This window comes from Hyaena hyaena, unplaced genomic scaffold (genome assembly GCF_003009895.1).
Source record: "Hyaena hyaena isolate Hyena2069 unplaced genomic scaffold, ASM300989v1 scaffold_744, whole genome shotgun sequence".
Classification (NCBI taxonomy): domain Eukaryota; kingdom Metazoa; phylum Chordata; class Mammalia; order Carnivora; family Hyaenidae; genus Hyaena; species Hyaena hyaena.
Window position 1 is genome coordinate 849,528 of NW_024081366.1, and position 14,275 is coordinate 863,802.

General features: G+C 41.5%; 2 protein-coding genes across 3 annotated transcripts; one reads left to right on the forward strand and one right to left on the reverse strand.

The window, feature by feature from the left end:
- Positions 1–744: 744 nt before the first annotated feature.
- On the forward strand, positions 745–3,969 carry LOC120220883 (60S ribosomal protein L36a-like). Its single transcript, XM_039218089.1, has 5 exons — positions 745–855; positions 1,264–1,369; positions 1,565–1,632; positions 3,412–3,534; positions 3,828–3,969. The coding sequence occupies exons 1-5, from the start codon at positions 745–747 to the stop codon at positions 3,846–3,848; spliced, it is 429 nt and encodes a 142-aa protein (XP_039074020.1). The 3' UTR covers positions 3,849–3,969.
- Positions 3,970–5,348: 1,379 nt separating this feature from the next.
- GLA (galactosidase alpha) lies at positions 5,349–14,095 on the reverse strand. Of its 2 annotated transcripts, none has more exons than XM_039218087.1 (7): positions 13,785–14,095; positions 10,948–11,002; positions 8,827–9,004; positions 8,156–8,247; positions 6,546–6,707; positions 6,134–6,331; positions 5,349–5,741 (listed from the first exon to the last, which is right to left on the reverse strand). In XM_039218087.1, exons 1-7 carry the CDS (start codon positions 14,078–14,080, stop codon positions 5,478–5,480), a joined length of 1,245 nt encoding a protein of 414 aa, XP_039074018.1. In that variant the 5' UTR covers positions 14,081–14,095; the 3' UTR covers positions 5,349–5,477. The 2 variants fall into 2 exon arrangements, with proteins under 2 accessions (XP_039074018.1, XP_039074017.1); XM_039218086.1 differs by having other exon boundaries at positions 10,828–11,002.
- Between the last annotated feature and the right edge of the window lie 180 nt (positions 14,096–14,275).

Sequence of the window (14,275 nt, forward strand, 5' to 3'; positions counted from 1 at the left end):
CCAGGTTGTCAGCACTGAGCACCACACAGGCCCAGGCACTCCTCTCCTGGACTCTTGAAACCTAGCACATGCCTTCTGCCAGGTATGCAGGGAAGGGAAGAGCGGCTGGATACTTTCTATCCCTCTGCCTGCTTACTGCTATTGCGGAAAGTGAAAAGTTTCATTGTCTCTTTTCAGAATCCAGGGCAGCCAACTTGCTCCTTCAGTAGGGTACTTTTTTTTTTTTTTTTTGCAAAGTACAGTACTTTGTAATTGTATATTTATGAGAGTGATTATTTGATTATTGTGTACCTCTCGTAGAAGTGTCCAACACAGGAGTTCAATAAACATTTGTTGAATGGACAGCCATATGATAAATGAAATAGGGTACTAGCTCCCTCCAAGCCTTCAGTGAATGAGCAGTTCACTGTCAAAAGATGTTCCCAGTGTCATTGAAGTGGAACAGTAATGGAACATGGGTAAGTAGGGCCGTTCCATTTGGCCCTAGTCCTCGCTTCCCTCGGAGATAGTTGGACAAGGAAGCCCAGTGGTTTAGAACGAGCACTGCTTCCTTCATTTAATGCTGCTACCTAGCGGAGTCCACCGAAAGTGGTGAAGTGAGGAAACGTTGCAAAGCTGGAGGGTCTGAGGAAGTCGGAGATAAGGATCCGCCTCAGGCCGAACGCTTCCTTAAACTCCCACCCGCGGCTACGAAGCGGGTCATCTCAGCCGCCAGGGGGAGGTGCTCACAGAGGCTTAGACTCTATGGTCATTCTCCCCAACTCCTATGAGCAAGAGCGACCAGAAACCTCCTATATACTTCCGTTTCCGGCTCGCCCTCTTCCTTTCCGTGCCGCTAGCCTTCTCGCAGCCATGGTAGGACGTTGGGGAGGGGTCCGGTAACATCCAGTTTAATCTTCATATCCTCTTTGACAGTGCTGTCCCAGGATGACGCTAGGCCCATGCATGGACTCGTACCAAAGAAACCAAGTGTTGCCGGGGTCGACCCCGAAGGCACTGGGCTTCAGGGCCAGGAAATGAAGCGATGGGATCAAAGAGAGAGTTAGCCGGGGATGGAGGACATGTGCTGACTTTGGGGCTCAACGGAGGCTGCTGTACTGGAAGCACATGCGGCTGTACCATCTTCTTGTTGAGTGTTGTGTACAGCGAGGAATCTTGAGAGTCGAGCCCTCATGGGATGTCTTAGCTTCACAGCTGGGTCGGTTAAGGCATTGTGCAATTTTATCTGATAACCCTGCTCGTTCTGAACTGTGTATTTACTAGGTGAACGTTCCTAAAACCCGCCGGACTTTCTGCAAGAAGTGTGGCAAGCACCAACCCCACAAAGTGACACAGTACAAGAAAGGCAAAGATTCTCTTTATGCCCAGGGTAAGACAGTCTGTACGTAATTGGGTTTTAACGCGTCATTTGTATAGTAGTATAATAAGCAGTCCCGTGCGCCCTCTACCTAATTTGAGTATTGATATTTCTGGAAAAACCAAGATAAAACCTGTAAGAAGATTTTACCATGTGGCAGTTGTGATTATCTTTGGTATACCATAACAAATAACTTTATCCTCCCAGGAAAGCGGCGTTATGACAGGAAGCAGAGTGGCTATGGGGGACAAACGAAGCCGATTTTCCGAAAAAAGGTTAGTAGTAATTACTGTTTGACGTGCTGCCCATTTACTGTGGTAAAAACATTGCATTTTTCTCTGGCTCAGACTTCTCCAAAACAGGTAATGTGTCAATGAAGTTCTTTCTGTTAACCTGCAGTGACCTGTCCATTAGGCAGTGGAGCTGGGAGTGCAACCCAGGCCTGACCATATTCTACAATACTGTATCATCTCAGTGTTTTATGTTTTTGTCCTTTCCTTATTGGAGAGGCAAACGTCAAGTAAATGATTGTGCCCTGACTTCCTAAAGACTGAAGTCTGAGTACATCAGTAAATCTTCCTTTGCCCTGTTTCCTATCTGTCCTGCTTTAGTGAATCCTCAGCCTTTGCTTACAGTAAGAATTGCTCGCTTACTTTGCTTTTCAGCTCAGAAGCCTGCAGTCAGCTATGTCTCTCATGAAGTTGTAGAGCTCTTTAAAATCATCGTTTAGGCTTTCCACTGGTCTCCTGAATTCTCTTGTCATTCTCATCTAGGCCAAATGAGTTTCTTTTCTGCCTCAGGTGATTGGCTGCCCTTAAAGTATGCAGTGCCTGGAGCAGCATTCTTTTTTTTTTTTTTTTAAATGCTTTTTTTTATTTGTTTCTGAGAGAGAGACAGTGTGAGCAGGGGAGGGTCAGAGAGAGAGGGAGATACAGAATCTGAAGCAGGTTCCAGGCTCTGAGCTAGCTGTCAGCACAGAGCCTGATGCAGGGCTCAAACCCATGAACCCTGAAATCATGACCTGAGCCGAAGTCGGATGCTTAATCAACTGAGCCACCCAGGTGCCCCTGGAGCAGCATTCTTATCAACACTGGATTTCTTTTGGTGCTTTGCTCTTTCAGCGTAGTTCCAGAAAATACCAAGGAATAACTTTTGTGTTCCTTTAAGTGCTGTAAATGGTTTGATCTCAGGGTGGTAAAAGGAATACCTGATAGCCTTTCATATTCAGATAATTTGTTTAGAAGGTGGGGAGATTCTGCCTAGGTTTTGGTGGGCTTTTTTTGTTGTTGTTGTGAACTGTGAACTGGTAGCAGTAGAATTCTGGTTATAGGAGTGGGCTTGAAAAGTTTATTAGTGCTCCTTGAGTTAAATAATACAGTTGAATGCACATAAATTGTATACATAGTTTTAGGTAGTTTCCAGAGAATTAATAGATCTTTAAAAAATTATTTTTTATTAAAAAACTTTTTTTAATGTTTTATTTATATCTGAGAGAGAGAAAGAGACAGCATGAACAGGGGAGGGTCAGAGAGAGGGATACAGAATCTGAAGCAGGCTCCAGGCTCTGAGCTAGCTGTCAGCACAGAGCCCGATGTGGGGCTCGAACCCACGAACCTTGAGATAAGGACCTGAGCCAAAGTCGGACACTCAACCAACTGAGCCACCCAGGCGCCCCTTAATAGATCTTAAGTAACAATTAAATGAGAAAGTTGGTTTTAGTGCACTTGGTTGACTCATTTTTGGTTGTGTGGTGTGGAGTACAACTATATAAAGCTGGTGAAAGTCCACAGGTCAAAGGTGGTATCGTATCATAAGCTCTTTGAAATGTTTGATGGAGGGTTTGATGGCAATTAGTTAACCTACCTTTGCTGTTAAATTTCTTCTTAAATCTGCTCATTTCCACATTTCTGTTTTCTTCCTATAGCTAAAGACAATTGTCACAATTCTGTTATTTGAAAAAGCTTTCCTTTAAGTAGTCGTTAACCAAAGAGTGCTATTTTTGAAGAAAGATTTTCTCAAGTGATTTATGAATGGTGTGACTTAATTTTTTCCAGGCTAAGACTACAAAGAAGATTGTGCTGAGGCTTGAATGTGTTGAGCCCAACTGCAGATCTAAGAGAATGCTGGCTATTAAGAGATGCAAGCATTTTGAACTGGGAGGAGATAAGAAGAGAAAGGTAAAATTGCAGGTGGAGGGTGCAATCTTTTTTACTGGGAGAGGTGAACATTTCTCCCCCACTTATTGTGGAATCAAGAATGGGGCAATCCTCTTAAATAACTAGATCCATTAGCTGAACATATAAGGTTTTTGATGTTGGTTTGGTATGAGTAGTAGTAGAAGGATAATGAAAACTGACTTAATAAAAGGATGATCCAATAAAAGATGGTGATCCTTTTTGGGACAGACTGTGCTAGATGGAGTAAAGGTTCTTTGCAACATGAAAAAATTAACTTTTCTGTTCCATTACAGGGCCAAGTGATCCAGTTCTAAGCTTCGTATTTTGTTACATTATGAAGACAATAAAATCTTGAGGTTATGTTCACTTCATTTGGTTACAGTTGGTCCTTTGAGTGAAATAAACTAGTGCCCTCAATAAAATTTCCTTTTTGGGGAAATTTATGCTTGATGGTTCTTTTGGGTACTGTGCTCATTTTGGATTGAATCTAAACTGGTTGAAGTCTCATCAGACATTGCGGTTTTCCAATTTTCATGTCAATCATGGGATTCCTTTTGCTGTTAAGCAAAGGTAGTTGGTTACCATGGGACATAAGTGGAGATCTGCATTCACTAACATGGTGAGATCAGTAATAATTATGTACACAGCAAATGTAAGTTTTACCAAGAGTGAGATAATTTCTCATATACCCTTGCTACTTCATTTAATGAGGGAATTAGGCAGTTTTCTAGGCATAGCATACTATGTATTCTGTCCTCAGACTTTCATAACATTGCTCAAACTTGTCCTGTTGAAACCCCTGCAGAAGATAGTTTCTAGTGAGTTAAGCTGCTCAGTGGAATTTAACAGAAGTATCTGTCAGTTCTTAAAGATGTCTTAACAGTTGCAAGTATCACATTCTTTTTCCTCTTTGTATACTATTGTATACTTGATTCTTTCTGATCAGCTTTTCATACTTTTGTGGCAAAACTGGAGACAAGTATATAAACAATACATTTTGGTAACTAAGTACATCTCAATGAGATGGAGTAGTTTTCTTACAGGTTACTTTGTTTCCATAGGTGAATAAGAGCTTGATAGTCTTAGCAACTGATGATTATTGAAAATAATTGGTAATAACCTCACAGGCAAAGAAAGGAATTGTTAACGCACACTTTGTGGGCCTTTTGTGCCCTGTTTTGTGCTGTTGTGCATTCTGGATGGCTGAACTGCATATCCTTAGTCGTGGGGGAAGGGGGATTGTTAAAAGGGGAGGTGAATGAGGCTGGCTCAAAGCAGCAGAAGCATCTTTGATTACCGATTGGTCCTCAGGCAAATGAATTGTAGGAAAGGGAGGGAATTGTAATGGCTGTAAATTCCTTTCAAATGATCCACTCCCACATACCCTAGTCTAAAGGTCACTGCCTCAAAGGGGAGAGGGTGTTCTGGCTAGAGGTCTGGTATTTTAGGTCACAATGTATCAACTATTGCTGGTGAAAGTAAGCCATCTGCATTTGTTGGATCTAGCCTGCAAACCACCTTGGAATTTGGAAACCTAAGTGGTGTGGTTTTTTCCAAGCGCCTCATCAGGTACTAGTGCAAGGGTTAAGTCTTGGGCTGAAATCCTGGGTGCAGTTTATACTGGGTAAGTACCTGACTTAGGGTTGTTGGTGAGGATTAAAAGGAGTCCATGTACTTTATGCATCTGCAACAGTGCCTGGCACATACAGTGTGCCCAATAAATTGCAGGCATTACTTCTTATCTGTAAACATTTGTTTCAAAAGCTCTTACCCAAAATGTTCTTTAAAGATGCATTTGGAAGTTGTTTTTTTTAATACTCCACTGGAAAATTTTATTGAAGGAAATGATGGCTTAAATGGGAATGGAAGAAAAAGGGAGACACCAGTGGGGTAGTCACTTTGGCAACAAGATAGACATTTAAAAGAAAGCTTTGTAATGTGGTCTAGTTTGCTGCCAGCCGAAGTAAAACCGTGCCTGTGGGATTTATCTGAATTTTTAAATCTGAAGTCCACTGATAAAACCCAAGTTTCCTCTTCACAGGCAGGAGCTGTGTGATTATGCAGTCAGGAATACAGGCCATCCCTTGTCCCAGGGAAACCATAGAGATGGTATAAAAACGAGGTCCACCGATCTCCTGCAGGTTTACCATTGCCACAGCCCAAGCTAAGTCTGAGAGTGGGCGTTCCCACACCTCAATATTGTCTTCCTGAAAAGTAAGCCAAGAAAATACGGGTGAGAAGTTTGGTAACTAGCAATAAGCTGCCTTGTTAGTAGTGGCAATTACTGATTACTCAGTCAGAACTATTGAGCACTTCTAGGAAAACTTAAAATCCTATAGCATGTTTTAGAAATAAAGGTTAGGGGAAAAAAGCCCCATTGCTGATTATAATATGAAGATTAAAAGCAAATATTCTCAAAAGGTCAGTACACATCCTCTTAAGTAACAGATTTAGGCCCAGGACAGACATGGCACTTAGGCATAAAGCCATTCCGTCTTTAAACACAAAATAGACATTTGGATGAACTGTAAACTAGAAGGCAAGAGAATATGAACCTGGCCAATTCCTATTTTCTCCCATAGAAGATTATTTACTATACCTTTCTAAGCCGGTACCCCTGCTTGCCTAAGGGGTCTTGGTTGATGGCAATTACATCCTTATCCTGAAGGAGGGCTTTGGCCTGAGGGCTGATGTGACGGAGGTCATTGGACATGAGTAATGGAGCTGCCATAATAGCCCACAGGGCCATCTGAGTTACCTGCTGATCCCAGCTAAGGCCAAAGTTACCGATCACTAACTGGGACAAAGAAGAGAACAAGAATTTAAATATGAAAATAAAACATTTTTAAAGTTTTATCTAGACACAGAAAAGCCACTTTCTATGGCAACCTGCTCTGAGTAGTACTCTCAGGTAAGGCCTGCTTCCAGGAACTTAACCTGATTTACCTTGAAAGTCAAGTAGGCAACAGGCCCACTGCAGGGGATTGAACAAGGAGGGCTCAGATTCTTACCATATCTGGGTCATTCCAACCCCCTGGTCCTGCGATATCAACAATTCTCTTCTGGTTAGAAGATGTCCAGTCCAAGATATTCTTTATACTTTGCCAAGAATCATAAATATCATCAAAATTTCTCCAGTGATTGCAATACTGTCGGATTTCTGTGTAATTGGGCTATGAAAATAAACATAACTCTTCTGTTTACTTCTAATATTCTTGCAAGATGAAAACAGTCAAGTTTAAAGGAGGCACCTCTGGCCTTTAGTTTACAGATTAAAGGTCTCTATGAGGAGAGCTAAATCCCTATTATAATGGAATTTTATTTGTAATAAGTTTGCTTCAGAAACAGGACATATAACTTAAAATCCCTACTTAAAATGGCTTTAACACTTTATACTGGAAATACACTAAATGGTAAGTAAGTACTGGCATTATGGAAAGCTTTTAATTTTTTTCACAACTTACCATATTTTCACACTTTCCTAAAATGGACATATATCACTTTTGTAATCAGAAATAACTAAAATGATCTTTATAAGTAAAAAGCTGTACAATTACATAGGCCATACAAGCTCAGGATTAGACAATCTGAATCCTAGGCATATAATTTGTTAAAGGAATGAATAAAAGTTTGTAGATAGGGAGGCAGAATATCAGAGGTTTATGATGTTGAAAGAGGGGAGAGAGTATTTTGCAGGATTAGAAGAACAGGGATTCATTCCATAAGTAATTATTCAACACTTACCATGAACTAGGGATACAGTGATAAAGTCAGACAAGGTCCCTGCCCTCCTGGAGCTTACATTCTAGTGGGGAAGACAGACAATAACCCAGTCAACGAATAATTCCATACAGTGCTAAGCTCTTAAAAGGAAATTCAGCAGATCAAGGTGATAAAGAATAAATGGATAGAGGGCTATTTTAAAGAAGGCATGTCTGAATATGTGCCATTTGGTTTGAGACTTTAATGTTAAGAAGGAGCCAGCAATTTAAAAATCTTGGAGAAAGAATGTACCAGGCAGAAAGCAAAATACAAGTATAGAGTCCTTGAAGCAGAAGTAGACTCGGGTGTTTGAGGGACAGGAGGAAAGCCCAGTACAGTCATGGAAAGACTGATGGGAGGTTGGAGACAGGATAGGGCCAGATCAATACAGTCTGATTTTATTTCAAGTGCAATGGGAAGCCAGTTAAGGGTTTTAAGCAGGGGAGTGCTGATTTACATTTTAATAAGATCACTCTGGTGCTGCTTAGAAGCGGACCAGGCTGATGATGCAGTCTGGGTAGTGATGATGGTGGCCTGGAGGACCAGGGTGGACGCAACAGAGCTAGAAAGTGGGCTGGTTAGAATGTATTTTGTAGACACTACTGATAGGATTGCTGGTGGACAGATTGTGAACTGTGAGGCAAAGGGAAGAATCAAAGAGGACTGATTTCCCAGGAGTGGTAGCTTAGACTCCAATTACAGCAGTGGAGATGGTGAGAAGTGGTGGATCCTGAGAGAGATGGTAGGATAAGACTGTTAAGTAAGGGTGCACTTTGAAGGAGACCCTTTATCTCCTTTGTTTTTAAGTTCTGAAAATCTATTGGCAAGGCTCTATTGCATTCTGGGCTCACTAGCTCACCTTACGAAAATGCCACATATAAAGGGGCCACTCACAGGAATACACAATGCTTCTGCCAGTCCTGTTCAGAGCCAAGGACATGTGCTTATAACCTGTATGAGAAAACAAGGGGTAAAATAAGGGCAAGGAAGGAATTTCCAGCTGGCACTGTTTTTTTTTAAAAAGGAGGCTGCCTGAAATAAATAAAAAAAGGCTGCCTGGAACGGCTGTGGTTATATTTTAAACCAACAGCAGAGACAGGTGGCTGCTCTGTGATTAAAATTCTGTTTAGAACCTCCCAGACTTTGGGATTGTTCTGAGGTGGTAGTATGGATGGTGCGTATACTGAGGAAAGGCAGGAATGAAGACGTTCTTCTCTCTTGTGACTGACATTCTGGATGCTTTCCCCCAAGTGATGTTATGGAGAGTAGTAGTATTTGTAATGAATTCAGAGCCCTCTTGAACGAAATGTATACAATATTAGCCATGATTAGGCATGCATGGATTTTACCTGCATGCATGAATGAATGCATGGACAAACTGAAAGAAGAAGAGCTGTAGGAGCTCTGCACATTGAGAATAATTACTTCCAGTATTGTGGCTGAGCATTTAAAATGTGAAGATTAGCTCTTTGGATATTCCAGTTGCCCTGACCTCCAAGTTCCTCCCTTTGCTCATGGAATGAAACACACCATTTTCCAAATGTTCAATGCTGTCACAGTGACAACCATCAAATTTTAGCAGATCAACTCCCCAGTCAGCAAAGGTCTTGGCATCAATGTCATAGTATCCAAAACTCCCAGGGAAGCCTGCACAGGTTTTATTTCCAACATCTGCATAAATTCCTAGCTTCAGTCCTTTGCTATGGACCTGAAATGAGAGAAAAGGATCACCACAATAGAAGGGCAATTATGAAGCAGAGAGAATCACTGTAGACTGGGGGCAGAGACAAGTATACTTCACTATGTATCAGGGGCTTTTTTTTTTTTTTTTACGAGCCCCCAAACTTATCCAGGTGAGTTAGTTGGGAGACAACATCTCCAATTCTGCTGAGTTCAAACCTATATATGTAATCTATATCACAGAGCTAAAGGGATAGCTATCAGTCTAATCTCTCTCTGATGGGATCCTAAAAGTTACATTTCTAGGGCAATGATACAGTTATCTGGACACTCTCACCATGACCATACCTTAGGCTCCTCTGTGCCCTCTTCTCAAGTAGGCCTATGTTGTTTCAGCAAGAATCCTGCTAAGTCATTCCCCTACCCTTGATATCTGATCAAGTTCCTCATCCCTCACCCTTGATGTCTAAGTCCTTGGCCTGCCTTACGCAAGAATGCTCTTGCCCTTCATGTCTCCTTGCTGGAGTCCAGCTCCGGCCGGTCCAGGTATCCCTGAAGGATGGATGGTGTTGGTGAGGGAGGGAGGAGAGAGGCAGGAGATTCTTTCTGGTCGCCAGCCAGGCCTCTCCGCACTGTCTGAGACTCAACTTTATTTTATGATTTAATGTTTGGGGGATGGCACAGAAGTGGCATTCAGGTGATGAAAGAATTTATCAGTAAAAACTTTCCAGAACATTGATATGCATAGGTGTATGGGGAACAGCCCAGAATTGGCATTAGCATAGTAAAGGCAAAAGTTAGTTCTTTGTGAGTAGGGGTCAATAGCCTGTTTATCGCTTAATGGGAGGTATTAAGAAAAAGGGGCCTTTCAGGAACACAATGTTGCTCCCATAACCACAAAAGAAGAAGTTCCTATGGTAAGTTCCTTCACAAAGTAAAATCAGCATATCAAGGCTAGAATGAGTCACTCTGAATACCAAATCAACAAGGTGCCTTGAGGGTTAGTGCTCAAGCAGAAACAATTGAGCGGGGTGGATACTGGTCACCATTTGATGGTGGTAAGAGTCCTTGCAAACTTACCTTAACCTCACAAGGAGTTTTTTCTCAACTTATGAGTTCAGCAACAGCTTCCAACATCTCCTCTTGGTAATTTTCCATCCACTGACCCCCTCAAGTCTGCTCACAGACTATAGAACCCCATTTGTCTTTGTTGTATTTGGAATTGAGCTTCACTATTGAACAGTACTGAATAAATCTATCTATAACTCTATTATACCTTAATTTCCAGAATATATTCCTTCTATCTTATAAAATTCTAGTTTATAGTACAATTGAAATAGCTCCTTAAAGCTTACATGGAAATATATACACACATGTCAAGAACCAAGTTCCGGGGTGCCTGGGTGGCTCAGTCAGTTAAGCCTCCAATTTTGGCTCAGGTCATGATCTCATGGTTTGTGGGTCTGAGCCCCCCCACCCCCCCCACCCCCCGCAGGCTCTGTGCTGGAGCCTGCTTCAGATTCTGTGTCTCCCTGTCTCTCTGCCCCTCCCACACTCATGCTCTGTTTCTGTCTCAATAAATAAACGTTAAAAAAAAACAAAAAAACAACCAAGTTCCTTTTTCCTCCTAGAGAATTCAGTGGTTTTGGCAAAAGGAGAACTTCTTCAAGATAGGCCTCAAGAGCTATTGCAAAACAAGGATCTGCTGATGGAATGAAAATTTCACCTGATAACCCTTACAATTTGATAGTCACATGATGGCAGCTATTTTACTTTCTAATTCTTTCTGAACAAGTTTCAGTACAGAAGTGCTTTCAGTCTCCTTAATGAAAGAATTATCTATAAACTCACATAATTAGCAAGGCCTTGGATCCCACTAGGAAAACGTTTAGGGTCTGCCTGAAGTCTGCCTTCTGAATCTCTTTTGGGGGCCATCCAACAGTCATCAATGCAGAGGTACTCATAACCTACATCCTTCCAGCCATCTGAGTCCATGAGTTCTGCCATCTGCATGAAGAGCTTCTCGCTGAAAGAGAAAAGGCAAGAATCACTGCAATTCACTAAACAAATGATTAGGCATCTTAGGGTTTTGAATTTTTTTTCAACCCAATTATAGTTCAGTAGTAATCACAATCAGTGCAAGGTAAAATCTACTGTGTTTTTTCCTCCTCCCTCGCCCAAGTACTTTCACCCTAAGAACTTCAAACAATTAGGAATGAGAAATACATGAAATTGAAAAGGCTATTAGAACTAAGAAAAGGGGCACGTGGGTGGCTCAGTCGGTTAAGTGCCAGGCTCCTGATTTCAGCTCAGGTCATGATCTCACAGTTTAGGAGTTTGAGCCTCTCATTGGGCTCTGTTGACAAGCCCGGAGCAGAGTGTGCTACGGATTCTCTGTGTCTTTCTCTGCCCCTCCCTGCTAGCTCTCTCTAAAAAAACACACTTAGAACTAAGAATAAAGTTCAAGTAAAGTATGAAAATACAAAGTTAATATAATCAACAGTGTCCTCAGATATTAAAAATAACCTATTGGAGAAAAAGATGCCATTGACAAGAGCAACCAAAAAAAAAAAAAAACCAACAGAAAAACCTAAAATACCTAGAAATAAAATTAGCACATGTGCAGGATCCATATGAATAAAAGAATGATGTCTCAAATGATTTAAGTGGAGAGATGTTTATTTTGCCCTGGGATAAGAAAACTCAATTTTAAAACACACCTTTATAAATTTAATAAACTCTGAACAAACCTCAAAAACTTAAGGAGCTTGGCAACATGATTCAAAAGTTCACTTAAGAGATTAAACACGTGAACATTCTACAAATGATAAATGAAGCTGGCATAGTACCAGTAGCATTAGAATACACAAACCAATGGACTTAAAGGCAAAGTTCAGAAAGAGATCCTTCCAGCCATCCGGTACCATGGAATTTACTGTATATTAAATGTGGCATTCATTATAGGAAAATAGGGTCCAGATGGATTAAAGATTTAAATATTTTAAAAATCCATTAAAAATACTACTAGAAAAAGTAGGTGGAAAATAGGGTCCAGATGGATTAAAGATTTAAATATTTTAAAAATCCATTAAAAATACTATAGAAAAAGTAGGTGATTATATTATGTCCAGGTAGGTAAAGACTTTCTCTGCATGATACCAGAGCCAGAAATCATAAAAGAAAAAATTGATGTTTGATACATTCATAACAAAACAACATAAGCCAGAACTACCACCATATTCATAATGTATTGACAGACCAAACACACACAAAACCCCAAAGCCAAACCCAAAATATTTCAATTAAAAAAACAGTCCATGGAAATAAAAATACCTACCAGATTGGCAATGTTTTTTTAAAAAAATTTTTTTACATTAATTTATTTTTGAGAGACAGTGCAAACAGGGGAGGGGCAGAGAGAGAGAAGGATACACAGAATCCCAAGCAGGCTCCACCCTCTGAGTAAGATGTCAGAACAGAGCCCTATGCAGGGCTCAAACCCACGAACCACGAGATCTTGACCTGAGCTGAGGTCAAAAGCTCAACCAACTGAGCCACCCAGGCGCCCCGGGAATATTTTTTAAAAAATGACAAAAATGGAGTGTTGGACACAGTGTGGGGAAATAAACATTCATCATACGCTGTTCTTGGGAATGTGCATTTATTAAACTTCTGGGGATGATAGTTTGGTATGTAACAAAATGGGCATACATTTGAAGCCAGTAATTACTTTTCTAAGGAAAGAATCTTAAGTCCAATGCCTTAACCACTCGGCTATCCTGGTACAGGCTAAGGAAAGAATCTTATGATGTACAGAAATGGTTAACACAGCTTCACAATAAAAAAATTGAAGAGCTTGAATAGCTCTCAACAGGAGATTTCTTAAATAAATTATGGTACATACATACAATTTGCATTTGTAAAGCGCTTGTTCCGTACCAGGAAAACTTATATTTTCATTATACTCTACTATCTACATTTTTTTTTCAATGATCATGCATAATTTTATTATCAGATATAAAAATAAGACAATCAGTACTTGGGAAAAAGGAAAAGACAAAAAGAAATATATGATGGTAACTGCACTCAGTATCAAGCCACCATAGCTTTGAACTGTGTGAGTATCTGTAATTTATCTCCAGTTATTTTGTGCATCAAAGCCAATAGAGGTTATCTTTTGGGTTTGGGAACGCTCAAAAAATTTTCCATATAAACGAATGGTAATTGCTTCATTACTTTAAGTCATTGAGGCTTACGAACACTTTACTTTCGGATAGTGGGTGAAACCTTTATAAAGTTCCTCCAGGTCAACCTTCCAGCCGGATCCCACATTCTAGGGCGAGGGGATGAGGAGGTCTAATACTCCACGGTTCCTCTAAACTCCCTCCATTACAGCCAATTTACTCCTGACACAGAAAAGGAGAAGGTGCACGTGTTAGTCATCTGTCTCGCCTACTCGCACCAGCTGTGCTCACTACTAGTACCTGGCAGAGGAAGAGCGGCAGTTCAGAAGAAGGATCAGAACAGAACTGGATGGTGAAAGGATAGTCTCTAGTTGGGTGATGAGGCACAGAGACATGAGAAGCAGAGGCTGCTGATCCGACTCCCACCACAGGAGGGGTCACGCGGCACAAGTTTAGGGCTAGTTCCCATACAGGGAAGCTTGCTGGAGATAAAAACAACAACACAGCCGCCGTAAGGGAGCTCTCACTCGGGCTCAAATATTCCCTCTGAGACCTTCCATCTCGCCAAAGAGAGACAAGCACATGGAAAGGCGAACGCAAGGGGGTACTCAATATATTTGATACCTGATACAGGAATCTGGCTCTTCTTGGCAGTCAACATTGCACATGAAGCGCTCCCAGTGTAGCCAGCCCATGGTAGGGGTCATCGCCAATCCATTGTCCAGGGCCCTGGCCCCAGGGAAGCTCCAGAGAACCAGGGCCAGGAAACGAAGCGCCAGCAGGAAGCTCGGCTGCTGGATTCTGTTCTCCCGCTTCATCGCCACTGTAAAGCAGTACAAATTTCCTTCGGTAACCCGGGTTTTTAAGCTTAACCTTAGGGGCAGACCAATCACTGGTGAGTTATTAAATAATGACGTCATTGTTTCTCGGGCAACTGAGACGGTTATCCTCAGAGGCGGGCCAATGATCAGTCACGTAAGACGCACCACAACCAGTAACACTCTTCGTTTCTTGATATTGGCCCGCCCTATTTCCATACCAGAAGGAAGTGCGGCACTTTAGAGATCCCGAGTTTAAGCCGAGAGTTGCTCACGTGACCGAGATCTCACATGACG

Bases quoted from the DNA above. Each gene is read 5' to 3' on its own strand.
- LOC120220883 (XM_039218089.1), top strand. From the start codon at position 745: ATGGTCATTCTCCCCAACTCCTATGAGCAAGAGCGACCAGAAACCTCC. The intron at 1,633-3,411 runs GTTAGTAGTAAT...AATTTTTTCCAG, and splicing joins AGCCGATTTTCCGAAAAAAG to GCTAAGACTACAAAGAAGAT. The intron at 3,535-3,827 runs GTAAAATTGCAG...GTTCCATTACAG, and splicing joins GAGGAGATAAGAAGAGAAAG to GGCCAAGTGATCCAGTTCTA.
- GLA (XM_039218086.1), bottom strand. From the start codon at position 14,080: ATGACGTCATTATTTAATAACTCACCAGTGATTGGTCTGCCCCTAAGG. The intron at 11,003-13,784 runs GTATCAAATATA...TTTCTCTTTCAG, and splicing joins GAGCCAGATTCCTGTATCAG to CGAGAAGCTCTTCATGCAGA. The intron at 5,742-6,133 runs GTATAGTAAATA...CTTACTTTTCAG, and splicing joins AGGGGTACCGGCTTAGAAAG to GAAGACAATATTGAGGTGTG.